The following is a 14,562-nucleotide window of genomic DNA, read 5'->3' on the forward strand; positions in this document are numbered from 1 at the left end:
AACACACACGACACACAATCATGTTTCAGTTTCAATGTTTATATTTATCCAGCACTGGAAGAACTGTAGTCTGAACTAAGATACCAGACGGTTACATTTAGCCTAGATTCCATTGTTTTTGTATCAATTATGACCTATAGGTCTGACTCCATCGAGGAGATTTCATTTCCATCCTCGACAGCGACGTCTTTGACGTTCATCCCTTCCTTCCTTTCATCAATCCCTCCATCCCTCTCGCTTCTTTCAGCTGTACCCACGGTGGAGGAGAGGAGGAGTGCGATCCCAAGGTTGAGGCAGAAGCTGAGAAACCCACCAGCTGTGGCATGATCACTGACCCCAACGGTGAGACTCACACACACACACAGAGAAACACACACAGACTCATGGAAACACAAATTACAGCTGTCGGACATTAACACCAGACAGAAAATCATAGGCATGCTCAATCTGCATACACTCGTTCACAAAACGTGTTATTACATACCACTTGTACTGTATCTTTTAGTCTCCATTTACTAAAGCCATTTCTAATTTCTGTAGAACAAGAAATTATGTTTAAACGAAATATCATTGATTCTCGAGATAAGTGAGAGAGTTGTGCCTGAAATGTCAGCTAACTTATTACGACCATTACTCATTGGTCATTTGTCCAATTCTCTCAGTTGTCTTACAGCATTTTCTTTGTCTATTGTGTTACTACATGTCATTTGTACAATGTTAAAACTATTTATTGACAATTCCTCACTGTCTCAGCTATTTAACACCATTCATTTCTCCATCCATTCTCTCTCAGGTATCTTCAAGCCGTGCCATGTGGTGGTTCCCCCCAACATCTACCAGGAGAACTGTGTGTACGACCAGTGTGCTACGGGAGGGGAGACGGTGGCTCTGTGTCAGGCTATAGAGAGCTACGCTGACCTGTGTGCCTTGGCTGGAGTACCCATCGCATGGAGGAATAACACCTTCTGTCGTAAGTCACATACCAACATGCGCGCAGGCACGCACACACATTGAAACACAGGTATGCACGCAAACGCATACACACACACCTTCCCGACTGTGTGCAGTCTAACTAACACGCCTGTGCTCCATGTGCTGTAACAGACCTGTGCTCCATGTGCTATAACACACCTGTGCTCATTCGGTAGCACCACGCTGTGCTCCATGTGCTGTAACACACCTGTGCTCCATGTGCTGTAACACACCTGTGCTCCATGTGCTGTAACACACCTGTGCTCCATGTGCTGTAATACACCTGTGAGTCCTATCTCTATTGGGTAACACCAATATTGTGAAAGTGGTGTGCCACAAGGATTAGTCTTACTACCAATTCAAATCCCATGTTCCCTCTGTTCTCCCCCTTTCTTGGGCAGCAGCAACACAGATTATTTTCATTGCCCATCAGTAACCCATGTTTTCCCCTCTCTCTCATCCCCTCTCCACCCAGCTCTGAAGTGTCTCCCAGGCAGCCACTACGAGCCATGTGGCAACGCCTGTCCTTCCAGCTGTCAGAACCCTACCTTCAACGCCACCTGTACCCAGCCCTGTGTAGAGGGATGTGTGTGTGACCCCGGCCTGCTACTCAGCGGTGACAAGTGTGTTCCACCCAGCCAGTGTGGCTGCACCGACAAAGATAACAACTACAGGCCTGTAAGAATGGAGGAACCAAGTTACGACTTGACTAGTAAAGTTTACATAGTAGTCAATACAATGACCTGAGACTTATAGGAATGATGTAAACAGATTGAAATAATTTTAGTCTGTTTGCAAAAGTTGAAAAGTAGTGTTTGGGAGAATGTTGTTAAAGGCTAGCTCATTTTGCTCATGTGAATGATTGACTCAATTAATGAAGTGGTTTATTGACTAACTAACATGGTTGATTGTTATATGTCTGTGGGACTGTGTCTTATGTCCATATCTCTCCTTGTTTGTGTGTGTGTGTGTCCTAGGTGGGAGACASTTGGTTCACTGAGCTGGACTGTTCGGAGCGTTGTAAGTGTAACCCTGGCAACAACATTGTCTGTGAGCCGTGGCAGTGTAGTCCCGCCCAGGAGTGTAAGGTGTTGGAGGGAGAGCTGGCATGTGTTTCAACAGGTAAATGCCACACTCCCTTTCAGGGTTTTTTCTTAGTCTTTGTTGTGTTGTTTATTTTGCTACTGTTACAGGGACAGAAATGTTTTGGTTTCCCAGATACAGATTCCTAATTATAATGAATTATTAGTCCTGAACTAAAAAGCATTTAGAGAATCTCTATTGAACATGCTTCCAAGGCCTAGGCTTAATCTGTGGCTGGAAAACCAGCTCTAAGTATCTTCACTTGTGATTTGAAATGAATGTGACACTGCCTGTATATGACACACCATGAAGAACTCCCAAGAAGGCATCGCTAACCCAGATATGAATGTCTCTCTTCTCTGTGTCTCTCCCCAGGTTTGGGTGTGTGTCATGTGGCCGGAGATCCTCATTACTACACCTTTGATGGTGTCATGCACACCTTCATGGGCACCTGTACCTACACACTGGTGGAGGTATGTAACCGTCGTCTCTCAACCTCTCTTCCTCTTCCCCTCTGCCTCTCCCGATCCTGTAACACATCTCGCTCCCTCCATCCCTCTCACCTTCCCTCCGACTCCCCCCCCCCCCCCCCCCCTGTTATCCCTCTCTCCCTCAGGTGTGTAACTCCACCAAGGTAACTCCGTTCACCATCGTGGCGAAGAACGAGGAGCGTGGCCAACCGGAGGCGTCGTACGTGCGCTCCGTCACGGTCTATCTTCCCAACGCCAACGTCACGCTTCAAAAGAGCAACAGAGTTCTGGTGAGATGGAGTTCAACTTCCAACCTTTGTCTTCCGTATTTGGTGAAAGTAGAAATGTGCGTATGGCTTACAGGCTTATGCCTCAGTCACATCACAGCAAACACAGACAGAAAACACGAAACAGAGAGAGGGAGAGGGATCCTCTGGGGAGCGTGTCAGAGTAGCGAAAAGTAGAAGTTTGACGCTTTGGTTCAATCCTGAGCCCAGTTTCCTTTGTTTTCTCACCGTTTTAGTCAGATAATAGAGATACAGTTATGGTACGCTCTGATCGTTATTCATCTTCTTAATGCAGCTGGCAGGGTAGCTCGGTCATTGCCTAGGGATCTATGGTGTACTAATAAATTATCTTTGTGGGGGGGGGGGTTAATTGGGGTGTTAGGCCTATTCTTGAGGGGGCTTCAACACCGCCAAGCCACTTTGTGGAACCGCCCATGGAAGCTGTGATAGTGAAGTCTGAGAAACAACAACCCATATGCCTTATTTGTTATTGATTTCCACTAATCACCTCTCCTTTACCCCCCCCCTCTCCCCTCTCTCCATTTCTCTCCCTCCTCTCCAGTTGGATGGGCGCAGGGTACGTACTCCTCTGTCCATCGGTGTGGCCGGGGCCAGGGTCTTGAGTAGTGGTGTCTACAGTCTACTGGACACTGATTTTGGCCTGAAGGTCAAGTTTGATGGAGTCCACCATCTGGAGATCACCATCCCTGGAGAATACTTCAACAAGGTACGACTGAGGCCCAACTATAGTAATGCTGCTGTATAATAATGCGTATTATACAACTTATAATGATGGTAAAATTAAGCCTATCACACAATACATGTCTTGGCCATACTAAAATACTCCGATCTACATTTTAAAGGGACTTCTAATGATTTTCTCTGCCCTTTTCATTCATGGAATTATCCATACTGTTCAAATTGTTTGGGGAGGATTTTAGTTTTTTGAATATGACCTGTTTTCTCCCCAATTTCAATCTTATCTCATTGCTGCAACTTCTCAACGGGCTCGGGAGGCAATGGTCAAAGTCATGCGTCCTCAGAAACATGACCCGCCAAACCACGCTTCTTAACACCCGCCCACTTAACCAGGAAGCCAGTCGCACCAATGTGTCGGAGGAAACACCATTCACCTGACGACCGAGGTCAGCTTGCAGGCGCGCTACAAGCAGTCGATAGAGCGCGATGAGCAAAGTAAAGCACCCCCAGCCAAACACTCCCCAAACCCGGACGACGCTGGGCCAATTGTGCACCACCCTATGGGACTCCCGATCAAATCAAATGTTATTTGTCACAAGCGCCGAATACAATAGGTGTAGACTTTACAGTGAAATGCTTACTTACAAGCCCTTAACCAACAATGCAGTTTCAAGAAAAATAAGTGTTAAGTAAAATCTGTAGTGCCTTGCAGTCGGAGGCCGAGCAGTTGCCATACCAGGCAGTGAAGCAACCAGTCAGGATGCTCTTGATGGTGCAGCTGTAGAACATTTTGAGGATCTGAGGACCCATGCCAAATCTTTTCAGTCTCCTGAGGGGGAATAGGCTTTGGCGTGCCCTCTTCACAACTGTCTTGGTGTGTTTGGACCATGATAGTTTGTTGGTGATGTGGACACCAAGGAACTTGAAGCTCTCAACCTGCTCCACTACAGCCCCGCCGATGAGAATGGGAGTGTGCTTGGTCCTCCTTTTCCTGTAGTCCACAGTCATTTACTTTGTCTTGATCATGTTGAGGAATAGGCTGTTATCCTGGCACCATATGGCCAGGTCTCTGACCTCCTCCCTATAGGCTGTCTCATCGTTGTCAGTGATCAGGCCTACCACTGTTGTGTTGTCGGCAAACTTAATGAGGGTGTTGGAGTCGTTCCTGGCCATGCAGTCATGGGTGAACAGGGAGTACAGGAGGGGAATGAGCACTCACCCCTTAGGGGCCCCCGTGTTGAGGATCAGCGTGGCAGATGTGTTGTTGTTACCCTTACCACCTGGGGGCGGCCCTTTAGGAAGTCTAGGATCCAGTTGCAGAGGAAGTTGTTTAGTCCCAGGGTCCTTATCTTAGTGATTAACTCTGAGGGCACTATGGTGTTGAACGCTGAGCTGTAGTCAATGAATAGCATTCTCACATAGGTTTTCCTTTTGTCCAGGTGGGAAAGGGCAGTGTGGAGTGCACATCTGTGATTGTTGGGGCAGTATTCAAATTGGAGTGGGTCTAGGGTTTCAATCAATCAATCAAGTTTATTTATATAGCCCTTCGTACATCAGCTAATATCTCGAAGTGCTGTACAGAAACCCAGCCTAAAACCCCAAACAGCAAGCAATGCAGGTGTAGAAGCACGGTGGCTAGGAAAAACTCCCTAGAAAGGCCAAAACCTAGGAAGAAACCTAGAGAGGAACCAGGCTATGAGCGGTGGCCAGTCCTCTTCTGGCTGTGCCGGGTGGAGATTATAACAGAACATGTTCAAAATGTTCATAAATGACAAGCATGGTCAAATAATAATCAAGAAAATGTCAGTTGGCTTTTCATAGCCGATAATTAAGAGTTGAAAACAGCAGGTCTGGGACAGGTAGGGGTTCCATAACCGCAGGCAGAACAGTTGAAACTGGGACAGCAGCAAGGCCAGGTGGACTGGGGACAGCAAGGAGTCATCATGCCCGGTAGTCCTGACGTATGGTCCAAGGGCTCAGTTCCTCCGAGAGAGAGAAAGAAAGAGAGAAGGAGAGAATTAGAGAGAGCCAAGATGTTCAAAATGTTCATAAATGACAAGCATGGTCAAATAATAATCAGGAATAAATGTCAGTTGGCTTTTCATAGCCGATCATTAAGAGTTGAAAACAGCAGGTCTGGGACAGGTAGGGGTCCATAACTGCAGGCAGAACAGTTGAAACTGGAACAGCAGCAGGCCAGGTGAACTGGGGACAGCAAGGAGTCATCAGGCCCAAGAGTCCTGACGTATGGTCCTAGGGCTCAGGTCCTCCGAGAGAGAGAAAGAAAGAGAGAAGGAGAGAATTAGAGAGAGCATACTTAAATTCACACAGGACACTGGATAAGACAGGAGAAGTACTCCAGATATAACCAACTGGCCCTAGCCCCCCGACACAAACTACTGCAGCATAAATACTGGAGGCTGAGACAGGAGGGGTCAGGAGACACTGTGGCCCCATCCGATGATACCCCCGGACAGGGCCAAACAGGAAGGATATAACCCCAACTACTTTTCCAAAGCACAGCCCCCGCACCACTAGAGGGATATCTTCAACCACCAACTTACAATCCTGAGACAAGGCCGAGTATAGCCCACAAAGATCTCCACCACAGCACAAACCAAGGGGGGGCGCCAACCCCCCTTGGTTTCTGGGATGATGGTGTTGATGTGAGCCATGACCAGCCTTTCAAAGCACTTCATGGCTACATACATGAGTGCTACAGGTCGGTAGTCATTTCGGCAGGTTTCCTTAGTGTTCTTGGGCACAGGGACTATGGTGGTCTGCTTGAAGCATGTTGGTATTACAGACTCGGTCAGGGACAGGTTGAAAATGTCAGTGAAGACACTTGCCGGTTGGGCAGCACATGCTCGGAGTACATGTCCTGGTAATCCGTCTGGCCCTGAGGCCTTGTGAATGTTGTCCTGTTTAAAGGTCTTACTCACATCAGCTACGGAGAGCATGATCACACAGTCGTCCGGAACAGCTGATGCTCTTATGCATGCATCAATGTTGCTAGCCTCGAAGCGAGCACAGAAGTAATTTAGCTTGTCTGGTAGGCTCGTGTCACTGGGCAGCTCGTGACTGTGCTTCCCTTTGTAGTCTGTAATAGTTTGCAAGCCCTGCCACATCCGAGCCGGTGTAGTACGATTCGATCTTAGTCCTGTATTGACCTTTGCCTGTTTGATGGTTCATCGGACGGGATAGCAGGATTTCTAATAAGCGTCCGGGTTTGAGTCCCGCTCCTTGAAAGCGGCAGCTCTACCCTTTAGCTCAGTGCGGATGTTGCCTGTGATCCATGGCTTCTGGTTGGGGTATGTACGTACGGTCCCTGTGGGGACGARGTCATCAATGWACTTATTGATGAAGCCAGTGTGYTGTMGTGCACTCCTCAATGCCATCGGAAGAATCCCAGAACATATTCCYCTTCTTTACTGACCGAGTCMCTCATGCTTCCTGCTTTAGTTTTTGCTTGTAAGCAGGAATCAGGAGGATAGAATTATGGTCAGATTTMCCGCCTCTGMATGAGAGTTTTCCTGTTTGCTTATGGCCTTACATAGCTCATTGAGTGCCGTCTTAGTGCTATATAATGTCATAGAGCCCGACCGGTTGTGATAGATCCCGGGATCGAACCCGGGTCTGTAGTGACTCCTCTAGAACTGCGATGCAGTGCCTTAGACCGCTGCGCCACTCGGGAGGCCCTACTGTTCAAATTCTATTCACATTTATTTGATTTAGCTCTTTTTAAAGTAATTGACACTGTTTTTTGTACAAACTTCACTCTTATATCATTCCTCAGTTTCAATTCGCACCTCTTTCCTTCCGTTTGTCCAGGTGTGTGGCATGTGTGGTAACTACAACATGAACGCCAAAGACGACAACCTGAAGCCAGATGGAAACCCAGCCAAGGACGTGATAGAACTGGGCAACAGCTGGAAGTCCGAGGGAGACTCCGACCCAGGGTCAGTAACCTCTAACCCCTCACCTTTGACCTTGTACTTTAGGCCAGGAGGCTACCACTAAAGCTTTGTCTTGGTCAGATCATGTGTTACTGTACACCTGAGTGTCCCTGAAACACTGACACCTGTCTATATCATTTATATTTTAGATACCTGGATCTTTAATAATATATAGCCTTAAGGCAAGCCAATGTTCAAATAGACCAGGTACAAATAGGCCAGGAGTAAACCACTCTGTCTGTACAAGGCTTGCAAAAAATATGTATAATGAAACATTCTAGCGACACTTAGTGGTGATTGATCATTAATCCTAATGGTCTGGCAGGAGGTAAAATTTTCGGGTACTCTCTCCCTCTTCTCCCTCCCTCTATCTAACCCATCCCTCCCTCCATCTCTCCCTCCATCCCTCCAGGTGCTCGCCAGATGAGCGTCCCAACATCCACCCTAACTGCACGGCAGAAGAAGAGAAGCAGTACGAGACCCTGTGCTCTTCTATCATCCTCGGCGACAAGTTCAAGCCCTGCCACTCTTTCCTGCCACCGGAGGCCTTCCTGGGGAACTGTGTGTACGACATGTGTGAATACGACGGCATGCAGGCCACGCTGTGTGATAACGTGGAAGCCTACGCACAGGCCTGTCAGTCAGCTGGGGTTACCGTCGACTGGAGAAACAACACATTCTGTCGTAAGTGATGGGGGGAGATGGGGGTAGGGGGAGGGAGATGGAGAGGGTAGGGTGAAATGGAAGGAGAGAGTATTGGAGTTAGGATATAGGATGCTATATAAATGAATGAAAATGGAAGGAAATTAGTTGGCTTTGGAATTGAATTTGTAAAAGTAATACATGTATAGGCCTATACCAAAGGTGTCAAACTCATTCCACGGGGGGCCGAGTGTCTGCGGGTTTTCGCTCCTCCCTTGTACTTGATTGATGAATTAACATCACTAATTAGTTAGGAACTCCCCACACCTGGTTGTCTAGGGCTTTATTGAAAGGAAAAACCAAAAACCTGCAGACACTAGGCCCTCCAAGGAATGAGTTTGACACCCCTGGCCTATACTGTCGACCAATGATGCCGCAATTCAGATGAAACGCATCCAGAGCCAATGTTACTGTAACTGTTACTGTACTGTATAAAAATATAGTATCTTTGATTATCGTCTAACCCCACCATCTCTCTTTCCCCCTCCAGCCCTGCCGTGTCCCCCCAATAGCCACTACTCTGACTGCACGCCCCCCTGCCCTCCCACCTGCTCCGACCTGTTCCCCATGTTCTGCCACCTTCCCCCCACCACCTGTGTCGAGGGGTGCCAGTGTGACGCGGGGTTCGTACTCAGCGACGGGAAGTGTGTCCCTCTGGCCAAGTGTGGATGTGTGGACTCCAATGGAGAGTACCATGATGTGAGTGCTGACTATTTCGTTGACCAATCATTGCCCGCTTACCCGCACTACTTTACCAGTCATACACCCCAACTAAACACCGAAAAGTTCCTTTCAACTTAAGGGGATTGTCAGATGGCAAACATATTTGTACCATAGCCTGCATGATATTCAACTATGAAACAAGTTTGGTTAGACAAGAATCCAAACTCCACCAGCCAGACACAGATTCAACACATTCTCTATAATACCATTCAAACAAGGTTTCTTCAGACATACTGTATAAACAGTCAGCCGTAATCCTAGCGTGTGTTCTGTGTGTGTGTGTGTTGCAGATGGGAGACTCGTGGGTGACTGACCACTGTGCTGACAAGTGTACCTGTAACCTGGGAGGCTCCATCACCTGTTCTGACTTTCAATGTCGGGATGATTCTGTCTGCACTCTGGACAAAAACGGAGACCTCTACTGCAAACCTGAGAGTAAGTCCCAACTCTTCTCTCAAAATAGTCCCTGCAACTCTGCCCCCACTGCTATTTCTACCTAAAATATTAGGAGAAGGTTACTATTTGACAACTATTCTTCCTCAATACAAACTTTTCTGTCTCTCTCTTTCTCTCTCTCCCTACCTTACTTCATCTCCCTTTCTCTGCCACTCCCCCCCCCCCCTCTCCCCCTCTCCAGAATTCGACAGGTGCAATATCCACGGCGACCCCCACTACCGTACGTTTGATGGGTTCACCCACCACTTCCAGGGCCCCTACACCTACACCCTGACCGAGGGCCACTCCCTCCTCAGCTCACTGGCCTCCCTCCAGGTCAGAGGGAAGAACATCCGTCGCGGTGGCAGCAAGAAGATCTCCTACCTGGATGAGGTGTATGTCGATGTCTATGGAGTCAGCATCCGCTTCCTGCAGAAGAAAGTTGTACTGGTGAGTTAAATATAATATAATCCAACAATGCACGTTGCCTTGGCGACAGTAATCTAGCTCTAAAACCATGAGACTCTCCTTCCTCTCTGTTACCTTCCAGGTCAACTATGACAACACTATGAACAGTTATAACCTCTTGTGTCATCTCCCTGTACAGTTATAACTTCTTATGTCCTCTCACTACCCGTGTAGGTGAACGGTGAGCGTGTGGCTCCTCCTCTCAGTCCTAGAGACGGCCTGACCATCACAATGAACTCTAAGAACGTCCAGCTGGTCACCGACTTTGGCATGACGGTCCGCTTCGATGGCAAAATCCACGGAGGTAAGACACACACACAGAGAGAGAGAGAAAGAGAGAGAGAGAGAGAGAGAGAGAGATGACATCACGTCCATAGGGCAGCAACAAAGATTTTTTAGACATCAGATGAGCTAAGAGAAGAACAGAATGGTCTAGAAAGTTAATTTAATTTACTAAATTATTTAATTAATAAAATGATGAAATATCTTATTAAGAAGAGCACTACTTGTACTCATGCAATACTCTTTCTCCCTCCCTAACAGAGGTGATCCTACCCAGTACATACAAGAACAGGGTGAGAGGTCTGTGTGGGAACTACGACGGATCCTCCAAGAACGAGTACATGAAACCAGACGGAACTGTGACGCGGAAACTTGACGAGTTCGGCGAAAGCTGGAGAGTGACTGACAGGCAGGGGGCGGAGCTAGTGACAGCAGACCTCCCCAAGATGGTGCACCTGCACAGGTGGAAAGGAATAACTCGATTATATATAAAAACATTTAATTCATTAATTTATTTGTTGGTTCATTCATGATCTATTTATAAACACAACCGACTGAAAAATAGGTTTGTTGAGATGATCGAGTGTACATAACTAAATATGACTGACTCTCCTTCCTTTGTTATTTTTCTCCTTCGCTCACCCTCTTCTTCAACCTCTTCTTCGCCCTCTTCTTCGCCCTCTTCTTCAACCTCTTCTTCACCCTCTTCTTCGCCCTCTTCTTCGCCCTCTTCTTCAACCTCTTCTCACCCTCTCCCTAGGCGTGATGTGGAGACAGACCCAGAGTCTGGCTTTGAGACAGCAGGTTGTACTGACGCTCAGCTGGCTGAGTTGAATGGTAACAAACAGTGCGGAGCCGTGTCCGACCCTACAGGACCCTTCGCTGGCTGCCACGCCCACCTACTGCCCAACAGCTTCCAGGAGTGAGTAGAGACTGTGTGTGTGTGTGAGAGAGAGAGCGAAAGAGTGTTTCTGTGTGCTACAGGTGGGTACGTTTGATACTTTTCTCTCAACCCATAACTTGAATTTATATTCTACTTTATATGTTCATACAACAGTGTTCGGATCTGTGTGTAGGTCTGCACTATTCCCTCCACTCACTGTCGTGTGTGTGCGTTTTAGGGACTGTGTGTTTGACCTGTGTGCGGATCAGGAAACCGCCTCTCTGCGTTGTGACAGCTTTGAGGTGTACGCCCTGGCATGCCAGGAGGCCGGTGTCAAACTGGGCAAATGGAGACAACAGCTGGGCTGTGGTAAGACGCACACACACACGCACGCGCGCGCGCGCACACACACACACACACACACGCACAGAAACGTGTGCACACACACAAACACTCGCGGACACAAATGAGCACACGCACAAATACACGCACGCACACACACTAGACTACAGAGATCTTATTAAACGCACATAAATGCACACATGCACCTTGTCACACACACATCAATGCACACGCACACTCACAGACACACAAATGCATACGCAAACACACATGCACTAATGCACACACACTCCAGTATTACACACACAAATTATTATATACACACAAGTACACACACAATCTATCCGAAATACAACCAAAATACATTCACTCACTGCTGTGTTCTTAATAAATGACTTTTTTTCCTCACTTGTAATCCCTAGCAAACTGATTCTGCCAAATCATTTTGGCAGTAATACTTATTTTCAACTGCCCTCCTTTCAACACCCCTTATGTGTTTGTTGCTAATCCTGTGTCCTCACTTTCTCCCTCTCTTCCCCCTCCTCTCTCCCTCTCTCCCTCCTCTCCTCCCCCCTAGTCCTGAGCTGTGTAGCCAACAGTACCTACTCTGAGTGTATGTCCCCTTGCCCCGCCTCCTGCGCTGACCTGGCCGCGCCTTCCGATTGTGACTTCACTGCCTGTGTTGAGGGGTGCCAGTGTGCCCCCGGTTTCGCCATGAGCACAGGCAGCTGTGTGCCCTATAGCGAGTGTGGCTGCAACTACCTGGATAGATACTACCCGGTGAGTTAATACAGCTGTTGCAGAACATGGTGTGGTGTGTATAACTCAGTCTCTTTCCTCGTACATGTCTCTCGCTCTACCCCATTTTGATCTCTCTCTCTCCCCATCCCGCCATTCCCTTCCTACCCAGCTCAAGGAGAAGTTTGTGACAGAGGACTGTGCCCTGTCGTGTGAATGTACGGCCTCGGGCGCCGTGTGCCAACCCAAGGGCTGTGCCGACACACAAGTCTGTACCATTTTCGACTACGCACGTGACTGCTACAAAAGTGAGTGTGTGTCTTTGTGTGTGTCTACTGAAACATGCATTTGTGCCCCTAGTAGTTGCAATAAGAACAACTTCAGTGTGCAAAATGGACTGAAATGTCTTTGATAAAAAACGCACCCTCTCGCCCTCTCTTCTCAGTGAGTCCGTGTCTGTCTTACCCCTGTCTAAATGGCGGTACCTGCTCTGAGTCTACCACTACAGTTGACTCAATCACCTGCCAGTGTAAAGAGGGCTTCGAGGGCAGCTTGTGTGAGATCGAGAAGACCGAGACCAGCGGAGGCCTGGGTACGTGATTAACTGGAGCTAATACTATACCGTACTGTATGGGACTGTACTGTACTATACTAGTCTGTATGGGACTCATATGTATTGTACTGTACTGTATGGGACTGTACTGTATTGTACTGTATTATACTATACCGTACTGTATGGGACTGTACTGTACTATACTATTCTGTATGGGACTCATATGTATTGTACTGTACTGTATGGGACTGTACTATACTGTACTGTACCCGGTAATCCTTGTTGGGACATAGCAGTTGTTAGAAATAGCATACAGGCATACCAGTGTTGTAACTGTCTCCTGCTTCGTCCCACAGATAAGAACACGATCATCCTCATCGCAGTCCTCGTGCCTCTGGGAGTCATCATCATAGCGCTGATCTGTGTGTTATGCTACAAATGCTGTCGAACGTAAGTACTGTACAACAACCACTAAAACACAGCCTGTTAATCGCAGAGCAAAATCTACTCTGACAACATGAAATAATCAAAGATCAAGTCGATCATGACAGCTTGCGTTATTATTCAGTGTACAAGACAGAAGAAGCTAACGTCACCTGTCAGTGCAGTATTTGTATTCCTATGTAAACGGATGCTAACTCTCTAAACCATTTTGTGTTCACAGGAACAAAAAAAACAAGTGTGATTCTGACAGCACAGATTCAAGTAAGTGCCTATCTCAATCTCACTTAAAACATATATCAACTTTCACTTACATTATTTTTTACCTACTTAGCTAATATTATACTAATATTATACTACTTAGCTAATATTTTCCCAATAAAACCAGGCCAAGGATTTAGATGGGAAGGATATAGTAAACACCAGTAGAACTTGAATTTGAACCAGTAGAACAAAGTTCCCTGTTCAGGTCAATGATGCCATAATGGGTGGACTCTAGACCATTTTAAATGAGTAAATTATTTTGAAGCAGACTATTGGCAGTCAGCTAAAGAGAAAAGCACAAGAAAAACACCTGTCACCTGTCACCCACCTATTCAGCTGATTTATTACAGAGGCAAGTGGACCTTGCCGTGTCATAATTCTATAACCTCAACCCTTACCTTAACCTCACTGATATAACACTAACCTTAACCTAACCCGTGTTCCTAAACATAAACTTAAACATAACCTTCATTCATTTCGACCCTTATGCCTAAACTTAAGTTTTTTTGTAATTCTATGAAGCCATGATCAGGAGGGAAATTGTGAAATCAATGCTCATACTGTGAAAAAGAAGTGCTTCGGTTCTTCCACTGGATTGCATGACAAGTAGTTCTGCCCTCCATCCTTCCCAACTAAACCCTTGGTGACCTGGCCAGGAGAAACTCCTGGACCTACCTAATAGTACCTGTCATAAAACAACAAATTCATGATAATAATAAACATTACACCTCTCTCTCTCTTTGTCCTTCTTCACTTTCTCTCTCTTTCTCCTTCTTTCCCTCCCTCGCTTATAATTATATGAATTTAATTTCTACTAGGCATCCAATACCGCATGCATCTTAAGGACAGCGACGTCGTGTACGAAAACCTGGACAATCAGCAGAAGAACGCAAGTGACATCATGACTCCCATGTAGATGGAGAGAAAGAAGAGTAGAGAACATAAGAGTTTCATTTACTGGCAGATGAATGTACGGATATCACACTCACTCACTCACTCACTCACTCACTCACTCACTCACAAACAATGCACACCAATTCAGAACAGTCCGTAACGTCAATGTTACATATTTGCCGCATTATTCTTTTTGGAATTTGTTAATATTATTGTCATTATATTATCTACTTTTATTAACTTATTAATGCTTTTGTTGTAATTTGAGAATGTATGAATTATGATCCAGGGAAAAGTGCAATTATAAAATGCCTCAAGTGCCTGAGATGTAATTTATTGAAGTGAATTAAATTGTTGCTGCAAGCTTAAC

General features: G+C 46.5%; 1 protein-coding gene across 1 annotated transcript in view; it reads left to right on the top strand.

The window, feature by feature from the left end:
• The window catches only part of zanl (zonadhesin, like), a 35,192-nt gene extending 20,631 nt beyond the window's left edge, over positions 1 to 14,561 (top strand). The window contains exons 31-52 of the mRNA XM_024138962.1: positions 248 to 342; positions 794 to 970; positions 1,448 to 1,650; positions 1,950 to 2,094; positions 2,431 to 2,528; positions 2,672 to 2,815; positions 3,375 to 3,539; positions 7,343 to 7,470; positions 7,880 to 8,151; positions 8,660 to 8,868; positions 9,183 to 9,327; positions 9,530 to 9,777; positions 9,970 to 10,099; positions 10,339 to 10,540; positions 10,838 to 10,999; positions 11,199 to 11,329; positions 11,880 to 12,082; positions 12,213 to 12,348; positions 12,486 to 12,632; positions 12,950 to 13,043; positions 13,258 to 13,298; positions 14,117 to 14,561. Of these exons, the coding sequence (XP_023994730.1) occupies positions 248 to 342; positions 794 to 970; positions 1,448 to 1,650; positions 1,950 to 2,094; positions 2,431 to 2,528; positions 2,672 to 2,815; positions 3,375 to 3,539; positions 7,343 to 7,470; positions 7,880 to 8,151; positions 8,660 to 8,868; positions 9,183 to 9,327; positions 9,530 to 9,777; positions 9,970 to 10,099; positions 10,339 to 10,540; positions 10,838 to 10,999; positions 11,199 to 11,329; positions 11,880 to 12,082; positions 12,213 to 12,348; positions 12,486 to 12,632; positions 12,950 to 13,043; positions 13,258 to 13,298; positions 14,117 to 14,214 (3,373 nt within the window). The 3' untranslated portion in view covers positions 14,215 to 14,561. The remainder of the gene's footprint in view (positions 1 to 247; positions 343 to 793; positions 971 to 1,447; positions 1,651 to 1,949; positions 2,095 to 2,430; positions 2,529 to 2,671; positions 2,816 to 3,374; positions 3,540 to 7,342; positions 7,471 to 7,879; positions 8,152 to 8,659; positions 8,869 to 9,182; positions 9,328 to 9,529; positions 9,778 to 9,969; positions 10,100 to 10,338; positions 10,541 to 10,837; positions 11,000 to 11,198; positions 11,330 to 11,879; positions 12,083 to 12,212; positions 12,349 to 12,485; positions 12,633 to 12,949; positions 13,044 to 13,257; positions 13,299 to 14,116) is intronic.
• Position 14,562: the final 1 nt, after the last annotated feature.

Source organism: Salvelinus sp. IW2-2015, unplaced genomic scaffold, assembly GCF_002910315.2.
Source record: "Salvelinus sp. IW2-2015 unplaced genomic scaffold, ASM291031v2 Un_scaffold1627, whole genome shotgun sequence".
Taxonomy (NCBI): domain Eukaryota; kingdom Metazoa; phylum Chordata; class Actinopteri; order Salmoniformes; family Salmonidae; genus Salvelinus; species Salvelinus sp. IW2-2015.